Source organism: Dermacentor silvarum, chromosome 5, assembly GCF_013339745.2.
Source record: "Dermacentor silvarum isolate Dsil-2018 chromosome 5, BIME_Dsil_1.4, whole genome shotgun sequence".
Classification (NCBI taxonomy): domain Eukaryota; kingdom Metazoa; phylum Arthropoda; class Arachnida; order Ixodida; family Ixodidae; genus Dermacentor; species Dermacentor silvarum.
The window spans coordinates 45889127-45914483 of NC_051158.1; the positions used below are offsets into that span (position 1 = coordinate 45889127).

At 44.2% G+C, this 25357-nt stretch overlaps 1 protein-coding gene across 1 annotated transcript in view; it reads left to right on the forward strand.

Annotated features, from left to right (window-relative positions):
* Positions 1–25357, forward strand: part of LOC119453341 (DNA-dependent protein kinase catalytic subunit) — a 130327-nt gene that overhangs the window by 92804 nt on the left and 12166 nt on the right. The window contains 15 exon segments of the mRNA XM_049667918.1: positions 325–498; positions 2100–2165; positions 3370–3531; positions 5585–5641; positions 5850–5993; positions 7540–7659; positions 9297–9437; positions 13544–13701; positions 15669–15794; positions 16662–16895; positions 19080–19229; positions 20216–20389; positions 20831–20914; positions 24562–24649; positions 24651–24773. Of these exon segments, the coding sequence (XP_049523875.1) occupies positions 325–498; positions 2100–2165; positions 3370–3531; positions 5585–5641; positions 5850–5993; positions 7540–7659; positions 9297–9437; positions 13544–13701; positions 15669–15794; positions 16662–16895; positions 19080–19229; positions 20216–20389; positions 20831–20914; positions 24562–24649; positions 24651–24773 (2001 nt within the window).

Consider the following 25357-nt stretch of genomic DNA (forward strand, 5'->3'; position numbering starts at 1 on the left):
AATCTGCATTTTTCTGCGTGTAATCTGCGGAAAACTTGTATCACGAGTTGCTCTTACTGGGGTTTCACTATGTTGCTACCAGAACTCATACTTTGAGCTACATGTAGACGAATGCTCACTATGCTGTAACCAATAATGCGTTGGAACTTGAATTTTATTTCTTGTTACAGTTGTAGAAATCCCATTGACGGGAAAAGCATGTCCAGCCAGATTTTAAATATGCATTGTTGTATCCTGTAATTCATTTCTTGTATTTGTGTCCAATTTACTGAGATCTCGCTGAGATCGGACCGTTCTTGCGTGCATGCCATCTCATTATTCCAGGCACACGAACATGCTCAAAAAGAAAGGGGCGAGCTCGGAAGCAGCGAAGCACATGTGAGCCTGTGGCGCCACCTGCGGTGCGCAGCATACAACGTGATCGCTGCCGTGGTCTCGTGCACGCAGGTGGAAGCACAGTTTTACGACGTCTTTCTCTTCCAAGAGAAGCCCGAAAAGGTCAGTGGGTCAACTTGGAACTTGCGACACATTCTGTCTGAAGAACCCATACGGGTTTACTTTGTACATTTGTGGCAATATTCAGGTGGATGACAACTTTTCACCTAATAAAGCTTTCTCCACTTTGCAGATTTTTGCACAATTGATTAGCTCATTTGTGTAACTTTCAGATGACTGTAATGTTTATATGTGCACACTGCATTGCAAGCAAGACTTTTTTTAGTGTTGTTGTTTCTTCTTTTTTATTTTTAACTCTTAAAGTTATCACTTTATTCGTCAATTAAATATAGCCGCCTGCGTATATGTACATTCGACCACAAAAGTTTATGAAACAAGGTTTCCATAATTAATGTGATTTTATTCTTTGCTGAGGCATGACACTTATGCCTCAGCAAAGTGTCATGCGCTATTCATACACTTATGAATAGATCAGTGCATAGGTCACAAGAAGTAATAGAGATCTTAACTTTTAATTCACGACTACAGTCGCCTCTCGCTAATTCGAGCTCAGTTAATTAGACCTTTAGCTTAATTTGAACGCACTGGAAAGTCTCGGCAAGAAGCCTATGGAAGAAAAACTCATTTAGTTTGAACGTGAAAGCATGCTGCTTAGGCTAATTCTTCTCCCACTGATGCCCCCTCATGCATGCAGCAGTTACTAAATACTTTAAAACAAAAACAAAAATCAGCAGATGTCGCTACTGCTTCTCTAGGCAACGACAGGGACAGCAGCAACCTATGCTGCAGTGATGATGAAAACTTGCACTGTGCCCTGGGTGATGTTTTTTTTTTTTTTTTTGAGGATTTTGTCAGCACCAGCTATAGTGTTGAGATCTATGGGTCACTGATCAGCAAAGACATATACGGTTATTGTAATGTGTATTGAAGCAGTTTGTCAGCAACAAGAAAGTAAACCCCAGGAACGATGGTGGCCACATAAGCCGATGCATTTAGCTGAGTCACGCTAAATCTCACGAAAGTGATAGTACTGTATCTCGAAGTGATGGACCGAAAATGACGTTCCAGATCGTAGTGGAGCACAAAATGAAGCCATAACAAACTTCACAAGAACATACTCCGTCACCGTTTGGGATGGCAATGACGCTGGGTCTGACGACTCTCTGACAGTAGGCTGCTGCGAACGCCGCAAATGCGGTTTCAGTTTCGTATTCGATTGTAGCGCACAGGCAATTTTCGAACCCACTTTCTTGGAAAAAAAGTGCACGTTAGATAAGTGTTTACAGTATTCAATAAAATATTGGACTCTATGTGCCCAGAATACACGCAGTTCAGCTTTCTTGCAAGTCCTGTGTCCCACGAGTGTTTGTGCCTGACTGTATAGCACTTTATTTATTTGCATCAACCACATACTGGTGACAGTACATTGTCCATTTGAGGTTCAAAAACTGCTGGTTGCCCACTTTTGGCAAGCTGTTATAGCTAAATGTAGTCGTCTTCTGTTCTCACAAAAGATAGCGCAACACTTGTGTCCACCTAAAAATGCAAATTACCCTTGCGCAGTTGACTTAGTACTGTTCACTTTGCTATATGAAAACTAAGCGTGTAATTCTACATTCACATAATTGTTACTGTGCTTTTAGGGTGAATTCATTTGGAACAACATCACTGATGAGCAGAAGAGATACACATTCCCACTGGAACTGGAGGTAAGCGATGCATAAGAGAGCAACGTACGGTAGACTCCTGTTAAGACGAACTCGTAGAGACCGTGGAAAGCTGCTTGTCTTCTTGGAAGTTTTGCCAGGAGTAATCCACAGAACTCAGCCTGCTATTCCTGGTGCACCCAAAGGACCCCAGTTCAACTGAAGGAAACAGCATTAAAACCAAAAGGCAGATGTAAAGAGAGACATTTATTGGGTTTACATGACAAAAAAAGTACTGTTTCATGCACTCTTGCTTCACCTATTGAGTAATTGTTGCTTCCTGGCTCTGTGCAATTCTGTACGTAACCAGCGAAAGCTGACACTGTGCACCTAGCTTGTTTAAAAATTCTTCAGTGTCGTCATGAACTTGATAAATGCACACCAATGTATTCACGACATTACCAGCTGCATCATCTGTGTAGCTGGCTCTTGTGGCTCCTGGGAAGTGTCCTCACCTAATTACCGGCCACGAGAAGCACGTCAAGGAACTATTCAATCTTCCACGGTAGCCCACAGCGGCTATGGCACTGCGCTGCTGAGCTCGTAGCCACGAGTTCGATCTCGGCCACGGTGGCCTCATTTTGGTGGGGACGAAATGCAACAACGCTCATGTACTTATATTTAGGTGCCCCATTAACGAACCCCAGGCAGTCAAAATTAATCCGTAGTACCCCACTACAGCATGCTTCATAATCAGATCGTGATTTTGGCACATAAGATCTCGGAATTTAGTTTTTCGCAGGCTCGGTATCTCGAAAGTGGAATAGTCCTCAATCAGCAGTACACACGCCAGCCGAGGAAAAGTGTGATGAGTCAGTGTAGGTGACGAGGGAACATAGAGGCATGCAAACACCAGGAGGTCTCAGATGAGCAGCAATGATTGATTGCCATGTGACAAACAAGCACAAAAACTGTACGGAGCATCAACACTCATAATTACTGTCAGCAAGGCGAGCACCTGGTAAACACATGGAACCGTCATTAGGGAAGTCGGACCATTCTAGAGGCAGTAACACATGCATCACATACTACTGAAGTGCTAATGAGTGACGAAATCTGTCTGGCAGATGAGTGCAACTTTTCGTTAAGAGGTATTGGTTGAGACTTTTTTTGTGATGAGAATCTAGTTTCGGTGTTGCATTTGTAAGCACTAAGTTTCCCAAAGCACAGCACAAGCATGACACGCTCTGACGTTGCTGAACTACAGGCTCCGTTCCGAAGAAATCGTCAAGTTGTAGGTGTGACGGAAGAGACGCTGGAGGATGGCGGCATGCGTCAATCCTCTGGGAGGCGCAGTCTTTCATCATCTCTTCAAGGGAGCAGCCTCGCCAAAGAAGCAAGCCAGTACAGCCTCTCGGCAAGCGGACTGGTGAGTCAGTCTTAGGATTGCTTTGGGACTTAAGACCATGAATCAGTCAATCGATCAGTCGTTCAGTTGTTGGAAACTATGCTGAAAGCACCCCGGATAGGTTGTGTAACAGGAAGTGCATCAAGGCACATAATGTTATTCACATTACCGTATGAGGCTTCAAATGAGTATCACAAGACTGTGAAAGCTTTATTGTGTGTCTTGCGATCGACCAGACTCGGTAAACACCTGTAGTATTTACTTTTTTCTTGTTTTGTTTTTCTTTCTCTCTTCGATGCAAACAAGGGAACATACATACAGGATGCAATGACTAAGATAAAATATGGAGATCTAACATTTTACTGAGTAGATAAGCTGTAGACAAGGTATCACTGGGAAAATTATACAGAAGTGTCCGTCGCTCGATTGAGCTTGTGTGCAACCCATAACATACCCTTGCTTTATAATTAAGGATGTGCTATAACTAAGTAGCATGTACCGTGTTGAGGCACTGTGTGGGTCTCTACTCAGGATATATAGCATTTTGAAAAATCAAATTGTAGATATTCGATTCGCAGATTGAATTATTCGAATGTTCACTATTGGATTCAATTCAGTGATATTTGATATTCCCACACCACTATATATAACACAAAATTTTAAATGTATCTTTTCAGCCTGCCATGTCTCAGATTGAAATGGTATGAGACAGGATTTCTATTGTGCGATGTGATGTGAAAGCTGCAAACCCCTTTGGTCACAGATTTCTGTGCTCCAAAAGTTCTATGCTAGATGCTGATGTGTGAAAGCTAGGTACCGTTCTTTGGTTGTGACCTCTCACAATCGACTCAGGTGACAGGCAAGGAATGCTTTGATGGCCTTGCGATCAGAACTGATTCATCATTGTGCAAAGCGGAAAGCAGTTAGTGTATAATTGAATGGGGGAAAATGCTGCTGTTTCACACATAACCAGCTGTGGTCTGTCTCACTGACACAAATGTGCAGCCTTGACCCCCTGTAACTGATGTGTGACACTGCATGCATGAGGCTTCCCTAAAGGGTGGAGACTGCATGTTACGCAAAAAAGTGGGATTGGAGTGCTGCTTATGTTTTAGAAAAGACGTTTGTATGACGAACTTCTTATTGTGATAGCAGTTACACAGATGCTCAAGGCGCATTTTCACCATTACTGTCGCCGCCACCACGGCCCCAGATGCGAGGCGAATGCATGCCCCAGCACAACAAGCTTGCTCGACCTGCATGCCTTTGTTGGGGTTCCCGTGACCTGTTGTGTGTGCGAAGACGAGCTGAGAGGACTGGTGACATGATGTGCTCAGTCTTCTCGCATGCCTAACGTTGGCAGCCACATGATTGAGCTTGTGCCACCAAGCACCACGTGCTGGAGGTCACGTGATGTGCTACTGGTGCAAGGGGTAGCCGTTAAAGCTAGCGGCTTGATGCGCGCCGTCTTCTCATGCGCCCGGTCACGGGATCAAGCCTGCACTGATAAGCGCATACACAACCCGCGTGTTATTTTTGAAGGTTTTGTGATTTGCTACGGGTGCCAGGCAAAGGGCAAGAATACAAGGTCAAGCCGAGAATGCTGGTGGCTTCATGTGCATGTGTGCTGCCTTCTTGTGCACCCAGTGTTGAAAGTCACATGAGCTGCAAATAATGAAAAGAATGGCAGCACAGAATGTTCACTTTAGGGCAAGCATGCATACTCCCCACTGCCAGCGTTCCTAATCACGCCAGCATTGTGATGATGAGTGCTCCACAGTCATCGACTGATCTCTTTTCATGTCTGTCCTTGGGTGCGTCACACCCCGCTTGTTTAGTTTCCCAACGTTCACTACAATTTATACATACCACAAGCCCTACTTCACGTGATAGTCTAATATTTTGTTATTGCTATCATTGCTTTGCCTTTTGGGTGAAACAGCAACTTTTCCCATGCACAACTATTCCTCAAAATGCACTCGTAATCGAGTTTGTCTGTAGCGCATAGCTTCTTTGTGCCGCGCACACCTGGCCATAAAAAAAGGCATACAAAACACATAGTTGTTTGGTGCAGGCATTCTGGGATGTGAACGAGCAAAGCAAGTCCACAGATTCCGGAGCTGAAAAAGCAGTAAGTAGTGCCGATGCATTTCTGATCTGTGTGTTTCCTCCGAAAATCTCTCTTTGCTTTCTCTCGCAAATTCGTTAAACCATTTAGAATGATAACTCTTCGAGATGCTTTCATTGCTTTCCGAGTGGATGTGTGTTGCGGAAAACCGCGGAATAATTTTTTTTTTTGCCGTTACTGAAACGGTTATTTCTTCTCGGCATTCTTCCAGCCTGAAGATAATGTCCCAAAGTTCCGCAAGCTGAAAGTCGTTGACCTCGAGGATGATGAACTCAACCAGCACGAGTGCATGGCAACGGTGTGCTCTGTCATAGAGCACATGGCCAGCATTGGAATCATCTGCAAGACAGTTGAAGTGAGCCACTTCTTCCCGAGTGTGCAAGACAGTTACATTCACTCCTCAATAGTCTAGTTTTTTTTTTTTTTTTCTTAACTACTGTATTTACTCAATTGTAACCAGAGTTTTTTTCCAGATTTTTGCTACCTGAAGTTGATCCTCGCATTACAATCGAATACCGAAATTAAAGTTGTCTAAAAAGTGCAGTGATGCACCCAATTCTAATGAACGAGTGAAATGTGCGAGTGAAAGTGTGTGATGGACGCGTGCTTTCACGGAGAGCGAACGCACGGTGGAGAGCAAACGCGAAGTCTTCCGTCGTGCGAAAGGTCGTTGGGGGATGGGAGGGAGGGAGGGGAGGCGACGTTTAGCTGCGGCACCAAATGGCGTATCTTGTGACTGGGCGCAAGGGGAATTGGTGACTCAATTTCCCACGCGAGAGGAGGAAAGCCGGAAGGCAGCGCGGGAAGGAAGGGGCGCGGCTTCTACTCTGCCACCATGCTGCATACTTTGCGCGGTTGCGGGATGTCGCATGCACCGTATCTTGAAAGCGATCTCCACACGGCTCTTACCTTTGTACGCGCTGTGCTTTCGCCACTCAGTTTCCGTTCAAGCAATAGACTGCACGAACCTTCGCTGGCTGCTGCTGGCGCGCTTGCTCACGCTAGCGTTTTGACAGCAGTTGTGCACGGTCATCGAGTGTGGTCTATTCATGTTTGCGTGTGCACGCTGACACCATGCTTGTTAATTCAGTTAGTAAGTGAATGTGTCCAAGTTTATACATCCGATAAAACTACTGTCTAGCTCTGTATAGCTCCGTACACTCCGTATAGCTCTGTACTAATTTTGCTATCACAATTGATGCTTCGCCTTTCGGGCGAAACTGCGACTTTTTCATGCATCCGGTGGTCTCGCATTATTTAGCGGTTTTCTTCTTTTTTTTTTGTTTTTTGTTTTTTGCTGGACGCAACAAAAGGTCACCCCTCGCGTTACTTTCGCTGTTTTATTTTTCTTGGTGGACGCAATGAAAAGTCACTCCTCGTGTTACAATCGTGGTCGCGTTACAATCGAGTAAATACGGTAGCTTGTTTAGTTAGTTTTCTAGTTGTTTCTCTAGGAATCCTCTAGATCTCTAATTAGTAGTTGCCTAGTTAGTTACAGTTGCAGGTGAATGCTTAGCTGAGCTTCAATATCCATCATTAAGTGCTGCAAAAGAGGTTCATCACACAGCAGCTGTCATGTCTTCTGTGATAGTTGTGTGTAGTTGACTTCTTTGTCACTGTAAGAAATTCAGAGATGGAGCTTTTCATTAGACCCATGCTTACTGACTGTCCTTTCCTAGCGACTTCTCACCAGACAGGCTGTGTTAGTTTCAAAGGGGAACACTGAAAGGTTCAACCTAATGAAAAGTCTCATTTCGTTAAAGTGGTTTTCAAGATTGACTTTTAAACATAACCTGACCAAGCTACAATTTTTAGATACAGGTGGTGAGATTGAACAGCAAATCCTCAAAGCTTAAGTTATAGTGAAGTCATTTGAAGTTGATTTTACTCTCGCCTTTCAGGAAGCGAAAGCCAATCCAGTGCCTAAGTGGCTGAGCACCATCACAGGGGCAGTCATCGGGACGCACACCACGTCAAATGCACTTCGTTTCCTTTGTCGCGTCATTGTCAATTGCGCTGAGGTGAGTTGGCTTTTCATTACCTCGTTTTGTATTATTGCAAATGCAAGTGCTTCATTTTTCTTCACATAATCATGATTGTACAGCACAGTCACCTGCCTTTGTTCGTAATATCAATGTAAGAAACTATCGGCGGTCCAATCGAGATGGCAGTGTTGAGCAAGGCATAGGTTGGGCAATCCTGATAACAGCGCGCAATATGTGTCCTTGCAGTAGTTGTAATGCGACAGAGACACCAAGAATGAGTGAAGTGCCTAATGACGCGCTCTGCACATCAAACTGCAGTCATGCTGTTGCATTACTGGTGCGAACAGTGGTGCGTACTGACCACTGTGGTAGAGACATACAGGAAATCGTACGGGGCCTGTAAAAAATTTAAAAATTGATGCCGTGCCTGCACTACCAAAGTATCGCAGGCGGTAGAGGCATACAGTGGAACCTCGTTAATACGTACCTGGAGGAAACGCAGCATAACAAGCACTAATGGTCGACTACAACTTTGCATGTCCTTACATGCGCCTCCGTCCAATAAAGAAGAAATGCGATGCCATAGTTAGTACATGTTGCCTAAAATACGCATACAGGTTTCTTTCTATTTCCGAAGTGGTTAAAGATAACTCCCCCTTTGCACAACTGTACGACAGAGGAGAGGTGATACCAAGCGGCATTTCAAAACTTTGGTAGGGATCCAGAGCGGACTACGTATCGACTTGCCAAGCTATCTGCTGTGTGTGTGTGTTTGTATACCACTGAGTGAGAACCAGGGCCACTTCTTTGAAACATGGTACCAGGCATCAAAATGATGATGATGATTATGCTGCCACGTGGTGCCAATCATCCCGTGTGATTTGTGTGTAACACGTCGCTTTCTAAGTGCATGCCAGCCCTTTGCCTGGGACAGTTGCTGTATGCATACGTGTTTGCCAGCTGTCTGCTTCTGCATTTTGTTTGAGCATCTGGACAGTAAGCTGGCTTTATCCCCATGCTACTTCGGGCTATGCACAAGTCCAACACATAGCTTTCTGAATCAACACATGGACTACTTCAGTAAAGTTTCGTTTTGGCAAGCGATGCATGCTTGGCCGGCACCGCCTAATTGAAGACGTTCATCTGGCCTCCGATACGTACCCATGGCCATGCTTGAGATAATTCGTGAATGTGAAACATCTACCATCTTCTCAGAAGTTGATTAAGCTATGTTAGGTTCTTTTTATACGACAAACGGCGCAACAATGCTTATCAGCTGTCAGTGTTGCTCGTGTCTCTCGTTTTCTGATATGGGCAATGGGCGAAGAAGGTCACACATTTTTTGAACAATACAGAAATTCAATGATATTTATAAACACTGCATCAGAGGAGCGTAATCTTGATTACGAGGTGTCCTCAAGGCACAACAACAGCGATGAAAAGGTTGTGTTGCCTGGGGAAAATTATCCTAATTAAAATAATCCAATAGTACAAATCTTAATTTTTGCTTGCTTCATATAAAAATTATTAAAATTTCCAGTAACATATCACCATTAAATTTAAATTTAAAGCCTGCTAACGTGTTGTGGGGACGAAAATTGAATTTTGTTGCACCGTATAAAAACCCCTGCACCCAGAAGGTTAACACGACATACCTCTCTGTCCATTTGCAGGTTCTCAAAGTGTACGCACACCACCTCTTGCCAGTTATGCTTAATGTTATGGCACAAGAGAAACTTGGATCTGAGCTGGACGCATTCGTTATTGACCTCGTCGTGACTGCTCTGACTTGGACTGCGGATCTCGATGCCAAAGTATGCCATGTTCTCTCTTTCTTGTCTTGTGAAGTTTATTGTACTTCCATGAATTCTACGCTGATTAATTTAATGTAGCAATTAATTTGATCCAAATCGGATGTCCCAGCTAGCATAGAAACATTTCTGTGAGCCTAACCTTTCATTATTTCGGTCCTAAAGTGACCCTCGCCGGATACTGGTCAGAGCGCACACAGCTGACCCTGTAATAACACCAGTTGTGACCTCAGTGGGCTTCTTCGATTTAAGGTCCTTGATAGCCCGCAGACTCCTCACTGACAGGAAACTGCACCGCCATTACGTTGTGGCTGCATAGGCCAAAAGTCCCATGTGGCCCCAGGCAGTTCGACACACGTGTAATTTGTGCACTTGCCTGGCTTTGTCTTATCTGTCATCTGTTAGTTGTGCCGTGTGCTGCAACATAGGGAGATTTTGGTAGTACTCACGTATCACTTGTTGCCTACTTTTTTGGGGTCAGATGATGTGTGTGACGTTCATGAAGTGCCTTAGCCGTACAGTATTTACCGTATTTACTCGCATAATGCTCGTACCCTTCAAATTGGCCACCAAAAATATATACATATTTTTTTTTATAGAGTAATCATCGCACCCTCAAAAATTTGCTGCAATGGCTATCATCTGCTATTTTCAGTCGATGACAATGATTGCGCATAGCAGCCGAGGTGAAGTCTCTGCCATTTATTTTTCAAGCCTTTTTTTGCCGTCGCAGCCCTGTCAAAAAATGCAATTGACTCCAATTGCGAAATTTTCAATTGGTACCAATTGGAAAACTTCCAATCGTAAATTAGTACATAACTGGACCAACTGAACCAACTGGAACGTGACCAATTGGTTTTTGTTGGAGTGACCAATTGGGGGGGGGGGGGGGGTGTACCCAATGGGTGCCAATTGGTTTGAAACCAATTGGTTGGAATGCCCAATTGCACCAATGGGCAATACCAGTTATGGGGATGCGCGACTCTCACGCGTCTCCTGTGGTCCGGCTTCACCGCGTGGCTAAGTGCTGGCGGTGGTCGTAGTGGTTGCGGCGTGTTGCAAGAGATGGCGCGAGTGTCGCGATGCTAACGCTACCAAACGGCGGGGTGACTTGGGAGAAAAAGGTCGAAGGCGCTCTCTCTTTGGCTTGGGATCGGCGACCAACACGCACGGACGCTTCGCGCGTGCGCCGTCGCGCGAGGCTAAGAGCAGGACACCGGTATGGACAAACACAGATCGTTCGAGCGCGCCACCATTCGCGTGACTGTACACGTGAACGACTAGGCGATGGTGTCATTGCATGGGGCGAACGTATTCGCTCGCTATCGGGTCGCGGTGAGTCGGACTTCCTTGATTTGTCGCGCGCCCGTGTGAATGTTCTATTGGTAGCAATTCGGCTAGTATGTATTAGTGTATGAAAGGTGCAATAAATGCCCTTTTGATCGTTTGCACTACTGTGTTGTCGTTCCTTTGTCCCAAGAGCACATGTGAGACCCCACATCTGGCTGCCCAACGTGGGGCTCTTGGGGCATCGGACGATAATTTTAACAGTTTTGCTCGGTTCGATATGTTTCAGCCGAAGCGTAGTCCTAGCGTGTATTTTGATCGCTAGTGTCGGCGGTGTGCTTTCTTGAGCGAGGCGACGGTTGCTGTAGCGTGTTTGAACTTTTTAACATGCTAAGCCTTTTTGCGAGTGTTTTGAAGTACACTCGTCGGTACGAGAGCCACGTGGTCTGCATCCTGGGAGAGTGAGGCCTAGCGCCCGCGGAGCATTGGCAAGCCTGAAGCGAGTGAGTACGGAAGCCTCGTGGGTGGTGGGAGTTTCTTATGTAAATAGCTTCTTCTATCTCTTTGACTTCGGAAGTTGCGGCTCAGGGAGCCGGGTGGCCGCGGGCCACGGGTGCCGCTACGGGCTGACTGGTATTGCGCCCTGGCACCGGGCGCTCCGACACCGTCTGGGACGGTGGGCGCCGTCAACTCGGATGCTGTGTGCACCGAGCGGGGTAGGACCACCTCACAGAGCTAACGTCTCCTCGCGGTTGCCTGTTGTGCCCATTTTGGGTGATGTATTTTTTATTTTTTTTGATGCCGGTTGTTGTCAGGATAGCGACGCATTAGGCCTAAGGCTTTATGAAGCCGCCTATCGCACGTGAAAGGACACAACCTGGTGGACCATCGTGTTGAGGTGTCGCACTTTGCTTCCCTCATTTTAGTTAGCCTCGCACGAATTGAAATTCCTCGTTCGACTCAAGAAAGCAAGCTTTGTTCATGTGAACTTAGCATCTGAAATGCCACCCGAAATTTTTGCTAGCCGAATTGAACATCGTACCACGTGGGCGATGCGTATGCCAAATTCCTCTCCCTTGCACTACTTTAGTGTTTGTCGAGTGCGTTGAGTGTACGCAGCGTGAGCGGAGTAACCCCTGGTTTTGCTGTCACCTGCACATCGTCAGCGCTGCTGCCCCCGACTACAATCGAGCTACCGGGGGGGGGGGTTAAATATCTCTGCCGGGGGGGGGGGGGGGGTTAAATATTTTTCTTGGGGGGGGGGGGGGGGGAAGCAAGCACTTTGCATAATATGCGATTTCCTTGATTTAGCGAGAGGAATCCAACAGCAAATAAAATGCTTAATAATTATAATAATTTCATGACAGCAAGGATGATGATGATGTTTATTTGTTCAGCGTTTTACTCAAGGGAATTTAAGAGTGAATGAATAAATACAAGACAGTGATATAGTGTTTTTGTTAATCAGGGAAACTTCGACCTCAAGCCACCTCCTGAATTGTAATGACAATGTGAACAGAGCACTGAAGGTACACGTTGGAGTGGTGGGGCTGGACGCGTGGGGGGTAACTCTGCCTCAGGGGGGGCGGTTGGGTTACAACACCCGCCCCCCCCCTCTTGATCGGTGCGCCACTGCTTTGAATGAGTTCATAAACTGAAAGTATGATTTCCCAGTTGGTTACATTCTAGCTAGTTTATTCCTATTGGTAGTCCAATTAGACTTAGTATTTGGGAATGTAAGGTGGGCCTAGCTGGTTCAAACTGGCAAGTCCAATTGGACTCAATTGGTTGCATCCCTGACTCAATCGTAACCAACTGGAGGTAAGGATTTCCCACTTGGTTGGAACCAAGTCCAATTGGACTCAATACTATATTGGTTTCACTTTGACTCAGTCGTAACCAGTTGGAAGTAAGGATTTTCCAATTGGTTCCTATTGGTCCCAGTTGATTCCTATTGGAAAAGCTACTTGGAGTCAATTGTGTGGTTTTTTTTTTTTTCTTCTTACTGGGCAGTTGGAACTAGGGATTTTCTAATCTGTTCCAGTTGGGTCCAGTTCATTTCAATTGGCAACTCCAGTTGGTTTCTCCTCTGACCCAATCGTAACCGGTTGGAAGTAACGATTTTCAAATTGGTTCCTATTGGTCCCTGCTGATTCCTATTGGAAAAGCTAATTGAAGTCAATTGTTTTTTGTTTTTTTTTTACTGGGAATACACAGCACACAAGAGATTCTCTGTTCCAACAACGAAGAATGCAACACAGCTAAAACATATCCAGGCACCACATCCATAATATTGCTATGGAACCTAATTACATTTAGAAATTGTGACATTTAGCAATTAGTGTAGCAAAGAAAGGTCCTTTGAAGTTCTGTCTATTTATTACAAAGGTAAGTGCTGTTTGGAAGTGCCATATAAGCCACAGTCCCAGTGTTATGGCTAGGTGAGTTTTACAAATCTTAATATTCACAGGTTGGCAGGTATGGAGTAAGGAGATTACAAGGTTATATTGGTTATAAGGCTATAAGGGAGTAGGTAGGCATTGTCAGTGGATCATGGCCCTAAGGGGGTTAGTAGGAATCATCAGTAGGTTATGGGGTCATCTTAGTAATTCATGGATGATGGTAGGACAGGAGGAAGTTTACTGGAATGCCAATGGATAATCGCAGAATAAGACACTATAATGTGATCGTTTCACAGTTGATCAGGTGTCGCATGAGGAACTGTTTTTCCTAATCAGGTTAGCAGTTACGTTTCTACGAATGTGCCAGAAAGTAGGGAACATAGCGTTGAATGCTGAAAGTGTGACATGTTTCTGATCCAGGACCTCAAGGGTTTGGGGGTTGGCCAACAAGCACAGTCGGTGCTGGAATTCCTGGTTACCCACTGCGGACACCAGAGGCGTGACATTCTTCGCACTCAGCTGGAACTGGTGCAAGCGTGGGTTGGAACCTGGAAGGAGCACCTGCGTTTTCCCGCAGAGTTAGTACTTAGTGCAACAACATCAAACCAGTTTCGCGGAAAAGCCCGTTATCCGGTTATTCAATTCATCGGTAATTCGAACTTGAAAACCGAATAACCGAAGTGATCGGTTATTCGATTAATAGTATTCAGATAGCAGGATATTTGTTCTTCTGTACCTGTGCCGAAATTACCTCTTTCTTTCTTGTATTCTTATATTTGTAGTTATTTTTCCAACCGCTCATGTAAACCCGATATCTGCTCTGGTTAACCTTCTTACCTTTCCTTTTTTAAATACCAAATATTCGTGTCCGAATATTCGAATATCTGGCTAACCGGTTATTTAAACCGGATATCTTGAAAATCCATTTTTTGAAATCTGGATAACTGGTTTTCGAGACCGGATTCACTTCCCTCGAGTTAAACCGGATAGCCAGTTGGAAATATATTTGCAAGCACTAGTTAGTACTTGCCCCCTCCATGTGCTGATAGATGGCTAAGAAGCCTGTTTAATGCAGCAGCATTTAGAAGGATCTTTATTGCAGCCATGCAGGGCAAGCAATTGTGCACACACAGTTGAAGAGCCACTGAACAGATGCTAAAGAGAAAAGTTATTTTATCTGTATTAGTAAATTAACCTCCTATGATACCAAAAGAAACACACTCTTAACTGTGAAAGAAAGATTGGCAAGCCAGAAATAATTCAAGAACTTGAGATGGGTGAGTGACAACTGTGAGAGAAAGATTGGCAAGCCAGAAATGATTCAAAAACTTGAGATGGGTGAGTGACGAAAGTTCCTTGAAGTTCTCGCACCATATAACCATGACATCATTGATTTTGACAGTGCCCACTAAGGCCTAGTTATCTTTTTATTGGTATACATTATGGGTATGTGAATAGTGCTCGAATATCACTGAATCAAACCAAATTGTGAACTTTTCAATGATTCAATTGCAAATCAAATATCTACTATTCAATTTTTCGGTTATTCGGTGGTATACAGTCAAACCTCAATATAATCAGCCTCGATTTAACAAATTTCACAATTTAACAAGCTACAATTAAACCTGCTTATAACGAACCTCCATATAACTAATTCCTGGATATAACGAAGTTTTTCTATTCCCCGCCGTTACTCCATAGAAGCACATGTATTTGAGACTTCTATGTAACGAAGTGACAGCGGGAGACCCCTCGAAATTCAGAACATTCAATGTAGCAAACTTTAGACACTGTCTATTGGGAAACAATCCTTTTCTTTTGAGAGCGTGGCTAAACGATTGCAATGTGGCGTGTCCACAGCTCCCAGTGACAGACTTGTTTAAATCACCATTGCAGTCATGGATCTAGACAAAGCAAGACCAAGCGGCCAAGATGTGCCACCATTTTGTTGTTTTGCTAGTTGGTTCACACAGCAGCCATCGTGGCTACATTTCCAAGCTCTATAGGCTCTAGAAAGGCTTGGCAAAAAGTACGTTTGAGCCATTTGGCTTTAAGACGACAAGTATCTTTGGCTAAAGTCGGACACTACTAACCATCATGCCTGAAGGCTATTGACATCATTTCAATGGGAAAGTTCACTTATAAAAGTGACCTGAAGAGCTTGAGACGTGTGTCCAACTCTGCAGCTATTTAGCTGCAATAAATTGCAGCTAAGAAGGAGATTTCACTACTTTTCAGTGTATCTGTACAAATAAAGTTTGTTTCCCTCTCCTTAAATTTTGGCCCTTGGCATCTTTGAAATCCTTAAATTGTCCTTGAATGTAAAGTCAGATGTTCTGTGCAAATTCTGAGTGCCAATGGGACGGCTTCCAGAGAGAAGTGCGGGTCTTGTACAAGTAAATACAGTATTTAAGAGTGTCATGGGTGTACGCAGCCAAACTTAGAAACCATTGAAATCATTGAGGAGTTTATAGCCTGATAGCCTAGTTCTCGTAAGACACAGCTCAAAGGACTTTTTTTTTAATTTTGTTGTGTTCCTTTCCAGCACCATTCTGCAGCTGTTGGATGAGATTTCACTGGACAGCAAGGACGTGAAAGGTGTACTCCTGTTTGGAATATTCGTCACCAACGACCTCGTTGAGTTTGAAATCCAGGACTACACCCTGGGCAGGTAAATCACAAAAAAAGTTCTGAAAATTTGTTTTATTCTGGTGTGCCGAGAGTATACATTTAACAAGTTCAGACAATTTCTCGTGCAAATCCACACTATTTATTAATGTCTTCAAAGGGGCTCTGCAACATTTTTTATAAAAGGCCGAGACTGTGTCACGCTTCAGAGAGCATTCCCATACAAATATTTTCGAACAAAAACTTTTTACGTACACTTTGTACAAGCCGAATTATAGATTATAGAATGATAGATTTTAGAGAACATGAGTATCTCTCATGGGGTCTGTAGGCAAATTTCTAAGGAAACAAACAGCTGGAAGCATTCGCAGTCACGGTTTAGTTCTCGAACAGGACACTTGTCATTCACACTTGCACCGTCTTCACATTCTAACGCCTCACAATTTGACCAATGTGAAGATTAAGATTTGGAAACATCTAATGGTAGATTCTACAAATTGTGTTGAACACGGGACAGCGCTCGTCCCGTGTTCTCCCTTGTCTGTGTTTTTTTTTTTTTTTTTTGGGGGGGGGGGGGGCGCTTTTTTTTGCGGTCCAACTAGCTCGCACCCAAACCCTTCTGAGACATTCTACACTCTACAGTAATACATTCTACGAAATTGCCTCTTGTTGAACTTTCCTCCCCCAGAATTTTGGACCGTTTGCCAAGACTCCTGGCTAGCAACATCGACTGTCGTACACGGGACAGCGCTCGTCCCGTGTTCTCCCTTGTCTGTGTTTTTTTTTTGGGGGGGGGGGGGCGCATTTTCTTGCGGTCCAACTAGCTCGCGCCCAAACCCTTCTGAGACATTCTACACTCTACAGTAATACATTCTACAAAATTGCCTCTTGTTGAACTTTCCTCCCCCAGAATTTTGGACCGTTTGCCAAGACTCCTGGCTAGCAAGCATCGACTGTCGTACACGTCCGTAGCAGACGTCGTAGGGCTGACCTTTCGCAAGATGAACGAAGGCATCGGCGTCGATTCGACATTTGGCAGCTCGGTCGAGTCGAACCTGAATGCCATTTTGAGAATGTCCCAGCGTGACCAGTATGTGCTGTGCTTGCACCACATCTGTCGTTTCTACGAGCCATTTGCACAGAGGTATGAGTTTGCTGTTCAACACCTGCTTGAAAAATGTCAAGTTCGTAACTGGATTGAATGATGCAATTGTGTGCATGGGTGTTAATGCAGTTTTCTAAGTTTCTGCTGATGCTATTGCTGTATATTTTGGGGGGCTTCCTGCTTTTCAAGAATTGTATGGGACCCAGAAAAGTTTTAATTATGTATCTTGGCTGTATTCAGATGTGTTTGTCATTGTTCCAGCTTGCTGCAGATGTGGATTCCTCTTCGGACACCAATTCTTTGCCCATCAAAAATTCAATTTCACCGTATTTCTTGCTTCAGAATCATGAAAAGTGTACAGCTTCTGAGCTAGTTAATAATTTTCAATTTTTCAGTGAGTTTTGTGAAGTTTGCAGAATCTGGGCTCCATGCAAGAACATTTCATGCCTATAGCATACTTGGAAAGCACCTACCCAACCACTTCAAAATATGCCTGATGTAAAACATTGTGAAAAACAGTGAAAGAAATGAACCCGCCACATGACGACGTGCTGATACCGAAAGAAAACATCCAAATGTCTACCTTCCTACTCGTTTTACTAAAGCTCTTTCTTTACACATACTGTTAAACCTTAATATAAAGAAGTCGGTAAAATCGGCAGTTGGCATTGCTATATTGAAGTTCATTATATCGAGCTTCAACTATATTATTAACTCTTGTAGATCGCACCTGTAGCACAGGTGCAATCATAAATGTTTTAATATGTATGCAACATGTTTTAAATATCACTATTTTCATCAGTGCTTTTGCTTTCGATGCACAATCCTGCTGTCCACAGTTCTGCAAACAGTGGCTGAAATAGGTTTGATCACAAAAACATTGGGCTCCAATCCACACTGTGAAGGTGGTTGGCCAGTGAAGCTGTGGTATCACCTGATCCGATAGACGAATGTGACGTAGCCTTGAACTGGGTCCTGCCGATCCTGAGCAGGACACCATTGTGCATATTGACGTTGCTGTTCCCTTCATCGCTCATCGTGTTCACGCTGCTCTTCAGGAGTCCTGAATATGCGTGGCCTTTCCGAAGCGCTATCACAACACAAATTAAATTAGTTGCTAGGTGGGTTCTTCGTTTACATATGAAAGTGTGGAGACGTCACTCCCTGCTTCGTATGCTACAGTTGCCACGTCCCGCCAACTGCAGCTTATGCAACCATAATCTTTACCGGGAAGCGCTATGCATGTAGGCGAGCTTTCTGGTTCTTTTTTTTTTTCTTCCCACACACGGCCGGCGCCGCGGATGCGAACGCCATCTGTTGATGCCGCAAGGAACCCAGCGGTGCACGCGGCGCACACCTTGCACTGTGACTGGTTGAATTGTCTGTCAACGGAGACGAAGAAATCCTGGGAGTCTAGTCATATACAGCTTCGCTCTAATATGTCGGCAGGTCTTCCCTGTTTATTTGTTCTCTTCTAATTTATTCACAGAAGACATGATAGAACTGACGCTGTACGCCCAATGGCGTTTTGGAATCTGCTTGATGTCAGTTTACCTATGTGTTATTTTGTTAGTGGAATAACAGTGCAACATAGTACAGCAAAAACTTGTTAACTCACTTTTGCGAAAGAATTTTCACTAGCCTTTAAGTTCAGCAATGTGCTTGCTTAGGCCAATTGGTTAGGTTAGACTGGGTGGTCAGTATGATGGCTTCTTGCACGTGTACCTTTGTTTGCGCTCCCAATTGTTTATGTCCCACTATTTTCTTCTACTAGTAAGGAATGGGACTTTCAGTTGCTAGTGGATGCGTGTTACGATGCTGTTAGCAAGGAATGATCCAGACAAAGCAGCATGCTTGGCTTGGTCGAATATGCAGCAGCTGCTGAGGTAGCAAAGAGTATTAACAGGGCCACATGCACAATGGAACTCGCTAAACCTTTTTTCTGGCTTTGGTTTAAGTACTCCATGAAGGCATATATGTATGAATGGTGTAGACGCATGATGCAAGGAGGCAAGTCTTGCTTAGCAACACGTGCCTGAGAAGGCATTCACTTCAAAACATAACACGTGTGTCATCCGCTCACTCATCCATGTCCTTGTGCACCATTTTGACCATGAAACTAGTTTTTAAGGACTTTACAAGGCTTTCGTCCTTGTGATCTTTTCACTTTCAAAAATCCATTTTCTTGCCTGTGTTTTTCCCTCTCTCGTCCTTTCGACAAAGGTTTACCGAAACAATGATGCTACAGCTGCCGCGAGCTCTGGCCAGCTTCAAGGTTGCCATCATGGAGGTCATCTCCATGGCCTGCACCCAGGTGGACCAACCTGTCCGGAAATTGGAGGGACTCGGTTTCATAGACATGCTCGCTCATGGGTATGTCTTCCAGCAGATGCTTATGTAACACACAGACACACTGCAGCACTTCTGCAGCTGAGAGAGAGACAGAAAGGGAAGGAAAGATGGCTGAACCTCGTTATAAAGAATTCACATCTGACACAAGAATAGCTTCGTTACATCCGATATTCGTTATAAACATCTATCTTTAAACTGTAATTGTGGTGAGCCAATTTTCATTTACTTCGTTATATCTGATAATTTGTTATATCCGTTTTCGTTATATCGAGGTTGAACTGTATCACCCAAAAACGTCCTACTATTTCCCTCACTACACCAGCATGAGATGAAAAGCTGCTTGGTTTTAACACAAGCTGCAAGATTTAGGAATGGGTGCATGTAGAATACTCAGGCTTCTAGTATGGGTGCATTCAAGATCACAAGAACATTTGGTGTAAACCAGGCGAACTACTCTTGACCATATGTATTCCCACATAAATTGCCATTACCATAGTGGCTGAGTGACTGCAGCCCCAGAGTTTCATGCAGTAATTTTTGTAGTGAACTCTATGGTCCAAGCTATGCAAACATTTTTTGCTTTTAAGAGCCGAAATGGTTGCTATGTTGTTTCTTTTGTGCCATTTCTGCCTGTCGCGTTAGGAGAGAAAGGATGGAAGGAAAATCATGGCCTGGAGGCCTGTCTGTACAGTTTAGTGGGGGACGTCTCCGATGAGAGCAAGTCTGCAGCAGTAATTTTGGAGCGTAGGCTTCCAAATTAGGTGGTGCAATTTTTCTAAAGTCCGCAAGCCCACGAGCTTAGACGAAAATTCCGAATGATCGGTGCAAGTTCAAGGCACAGGCAAAAAGTGGACAGACTTGTTACCAGAAATGTTGGAAGAGGCGGCCATTCGCTGTAAACATCTTCAGATAAAAATGTCATGAACCGTGGCATATTCTGCTGGCTCATCTTTGCGCACAATGTCACTCTTCCACGCTTCTCATCATGTGTGTGTTGGGAAACGCAGTGATGAAGCACTGCAGAAAGTGTCGCTCGAGATCTGCGTCAAGCTTCCGACAGTCGCCACCGAAGACGACTGGCACGTGCTGCTCCCCGTTGTCTGCAAGCTGCAAAGTCACGCCAGCACCTCCTGCAGGAAGCTGGTGTACGACGTCTGCATGCGCCTGTACACAAAGTACAGGTCAGTAAATTTTTCATGGGCTTCTTTTTTTTTTCCCCACGTTGGAGGGCTTTGCAGTCTTTAAAGTGCTGACCTATTAGTAAGAACATTGTTTTCTTATAGCATGCGTTGGCACAGGCACTTGTTTGCTTCAACGCTGGTAAATTCGAGTCGAACGAATCATGAACACAATCCTCAGGCTGTCAATGACTGGTTCATAACACAGCCCAATAATAACTATGGCCAACCAAGGTTATTGTATAATTTAAGCTTATGTGACAAGCTGTGTCGTTGTTTGGAACAAGCATGATGGCTGTTGTGTTGTGAATTTATATCGGTTTCCTTGCGCAACTTTATGTGTGTGTGTGATTGTTTAGAATGCATTTCTATGTGTGTGTATATCTCATCTCTGCATATTTTACTGCTTTAATTTATGGGCAAAACATGCAAATTTATGCACAGGTCCGATAAGGATGCTGCGAATTTGATGAAACAGGCAAGGCGTGTGCTGCTGCTGGGCCTAGGCGACGCAGATTTGCCATTAAGGTGAGCTGACGTCTCAAACTTAGCATCATGTTGTAAAAGACCGTAGTCAAATGCACTAAGTTCCTCACAACCCTGTGTTGCTGGCAGCTCTGTACCTTGCGCCACTCTTTGGCATGTGGCATGGTTTTTGTTTGCATGCAGTCAGCTTAGGTCTGCTCGCAATGTGCGAGCTCGTGTCTTTTCCTGTGCAGTGAGGGCATATATAAAACACACATGCACACAACTAAATATACATGGTGTCTATGTGTGTTGTATATTCACACTATTATGACAATAATTGGTACTGTATAACTAATTAGCCCTGAACGAAACTTCTTCCTGTGTTACAGTGAATGCCCAGTTAACACCCAAAGGCCAATATTGCTGCTCTGTGCAAAGGATTTTGAAGAAAAAAAAAGAGACCTGTTCATGTGTTAGTGCTCACGAACTCGTACACATTGAACAGCTGCTTAATCCCTCAATCCTGTGCACCTGCATGCGCAATCCTGTGCATAACCTATACAGTCATTGCATTCACACATGACAGGTACATATCTACAGTTAGACTCATGGGAGAAGGCGAAGTGTGCAGAGTGCAGCTTTAGACTCATGTAAGCACATGCAGTTTATAGCAAGCACAGTTTTTACATGTCTGCTTTCTATATTTACAAGTTTTGAAAGCAGGGTCGTTGTGTCAAAAATGTGCACATTGCAGAACTTAGTGCACTCAAGTTAGTAGCCTATTGTACTAAGAAAAATAATATTGTATTGTAAGAGAAAAATACTTTCACCTGTATTAGTAAGCTTGATAGTGCACGTTTAATAGTAGATACGCTCGGCGTTTTTATGAATGCGCCGAAACAGGCAACGACCAAACGGTTCGAGCACGAGCACCAACAACAAACGTCTTATTCTTCGTCTTCTGCTGGCACCTGTATTTCTCACTACAAGCTAACCTTCTACAATACCAAAAACACCACTGTTATTGCGAGAATACTGTTGGTGAGCCAGAAAAGTCTCGGAAAGAAAGCATACTGGTAGCGACGGTGCCTTGAAGTTCCTGCATCAGTTAGCCGTGATGTCATGGAATTTGATGGCATCTGTTGGGGCCTAGTCAATTCTTTATTGGTAGAAATGGACTACGATGTGTGCTGTAAGGGCCAAGGACTGAATTTGGCAAGTTTCGAGAACTTTCACTGAGTCAACATGGTCCGAGTACAAAGAAAAGTGCATTGAAATCCATGATGTTACACTGACGTGATGGTTTTGGGGTTTCAGTGCGAAGTAAAAAAGTGAAAATGGAACTTTGAATTTCACTTTCGCTTTTAATAGTCAGCCTATTATAGTGAAATTAAAAACGATAAAGTTCTCAAAGAAAACTTTATAAATCAACTGATTTAGGATTTCTTATCACTGTCCCTTTAAAGGGCCCCTCAACAGGCCCCATTGCAAATTTCAGTTATCACTGGAAGCTGTAAAACACCATCTAAGGGCTGTTTTGCCAGAATAGTTTTGTTTTTAAATTGACTCATTATTGAAGGAGATAGAATAAATGAACTGTTCTGGTACCATGCTGCCAGGAGGCATCAAGCCCCGCCTCCTTTTTTTTCTCTCTCTCTCTTCCTTTCTTGCGGTGTTGCACCTTCCACATTGGATTATTAGTCTTGGTGAGCAACGAAACACCTGCTGCAAAGAGGTATATTTGTGCGTGTCACCGTGACTCTCTGGCTGGGAGCGGGCTTCCTCGAGAGGGAAAATGCTCGGTGTTTGCTTTAAAACTTCAGCTGTTTTCCCGGGCACGCAGCAGCATAATACTACCTTGCAGACACAATCGTCAGCACGTCATGTACCAGCTACGCTTGTTTGTTTAAAATGGCCAAACCTGGTGAGGGGCCCTTTAAGTACAGTAAGTTCTGTAGGGTGCACATTCTGGCAGTTCTGTAAGGCCTGTTTGTAAAACCTATTTGCACCATGCATTACTGTATGTCTGAAATAGCCTGGCTTTCTGGCTGATGGTATCGCATTGCTTGCCTTATGTTGGGCTCTCCAGTGATAATGACATTCAAAGACTTGTCAATATGCTATGTTGTATAGGTATATGTGTCTTGGTGATCTCTGTGTGTGCATTCTTCAGTATCTATGTCAATTCCCCATTGAAACACCATTGCATGTGCGTTCAATGCCATCCACATGTGTGTGTGACTAAGCGTTACTGTGTTCTGTCTTGTTTCTCTAATTAGCAATAACAAATGAACTTAAACATTTCTTTAAACCACTGCCAGCCATGTACGATCAAAGTAAATCCAAATGTTAACTAGTTGACTAAGCGTTACTGTGTTCTGTCTTGTTTCTCTAATTAGCAATAACAAATGAACTTAAACATTTCTTTAAACCACTGCCAGCCATGTACGATCAAAGTAAATCCAAATGTAACTAGTTGAAAACAACTCAAATGAATTGTTACACTTTAAGGGCTGCCTGCATTTGTAACAGTGTCATAATTCAGGCTCCAAAATGTACATTTGAGACTATTCCATGCTTAAAAACTGGCTACAGAGTGAGTATGCATCACTTCTGTATAGTTAGTACACACCACTGATCTGTAATATGTTTTGCTGGATGCCACTCATTGAGCCGGGTGCAGGTGAAGTCAGCAGAAATGTGGCATCGTGCGGCAGCTTATCCCAGAAGAAGGGCGCATGCTTAACTTACTAGTGAGCTTGGTCAGATAATATTGCATCCGTGACAATTTTTCTTTGTGGTTTACCATGTTTTAGGGGTGGTTGTTGTCGCTTCGTGTCTGGTAAGAGCTTTTACAATAATCTGAACCCGTATACGATATTTTTTTTCTTACCTAAAGTGTTTTCTCAATCGCCATTGTTTCCAGCACGCCCCGCTCATGTTAGTGACGCTGTCGGCACGGCGATGGCCAATTTTTTATGCCTACCCAAAATATATCTCCCCTCTTCTTGGGTAGTTTACAGCACAATAGGCAGGTATCTTAAGGGAAGAAAAATAAAAGATGCCGAACTTCCCTGCCGGCAAAGTTTTGCTGCAAAGTAGCAAAGCGCTAACTTCAGGGACAAGGGAGCTTAATTCTGGTGCCTTCAGTCGAGGTCGCTCAATGCACTCTAAAGTAGAAATCAGTGGTACATGCAACAGCTGTTCTTGCTAGTTATTTCCCATTTCGATGCCAATTTATGATGATGGTACGTAGTGCACAGTTGCTGATTTTCAGTCATCCTGGTGGTATTGGACAGTTATCATGCTATGCAAAATGTGTGTCATTGCTTGCCGAAATAAATCTTTTTTTGTTAACTCAGGCGCTCGTACAACCTTCTTATGACACTGTGGCAGTCATAACTGGCACTCCCGTCATGGCTCCATGTAAAGTGCTCGCGCACACTGAAGATGCCAAGCATAAAGCAGTGGCAGCTGATAGTGTGCATGTGCACGTAAACTTGTTCACAAACAGTTTGTAAGGAACACATCCTCAGCTATCACTGTGCGAGTTTGTGTGCATCGCACAGAACTTTGCAAGGTTGTTGTTATTGGTAATCGCAGTTTTTCGTTCTGTCTTTCGTTCTTTCGTCTATTGCCATATTACTAATACTGCTGCGATTTGCATTTTGCTCAGGGCTTCTACTGTTCTTGTACAACCATTTCAGGCTGTCGGTAGCAAACTTTTGGTGCCAAGAAACGCAGCTGCCCCGTGCCACCACAGAGCGCCTCATCGCCTTACTCGGTGACATGTACCTGCCCTGAAATGGAAGAGCAGTTTCTGTCATCGGCCACGTTTCTGCTGCTGGAGCTGACATCGCGCAGTCCCGACTACGATCGCAAGGTCTTCCAGCATCCCCTGTCAGATTGCACTTTCGTGGTGAGTTGTAGGGCACTCAAGGTCTGCTAGGTGCCGCTACTTGTGAGATAGCAATGATCGTTAACAACTTTGCTTTGCCAACAAACAACATCTGTGAGTTACAAACACGGCAAGGTCACTGTGTCTGCTGGCTTTGTGTGACAGCACTACGCTACAAACCAGGAACAAACATGAATAAGCATCATACCGTATTGGTGAAGCAGCGCACTGACAAGGACAGCGAGTGTCGTGCATTCTTGTGTCTCTCCACTTTGTCCTTGTCAGTGCACTGATTCACCAATATCGTATATGATTAATCACCAACTCGCCCAACTTTCCACATTAATGAATAAGCATGTCTGGAACAAGCGTGGGAGAGTGCATGTGCTAACAGCAGTTGCCCTTGTTTCCTGTGTCGAGTGTTGCACCGTCATGCAGCCAGGGATAAAAGCCAGCTACCAGCCCAAGCGGTCTTTTTACCGCGTTTATGGTGCAATTAATTCTAGCACCCATCATGGTGGCTCAGTGGCTTCTGCATTGCACTGCCTAGCTTGAGGTCGTGGGTTTGACCCTGGCCGCAGTGGCCTCATTTCGATGGAGGCGAA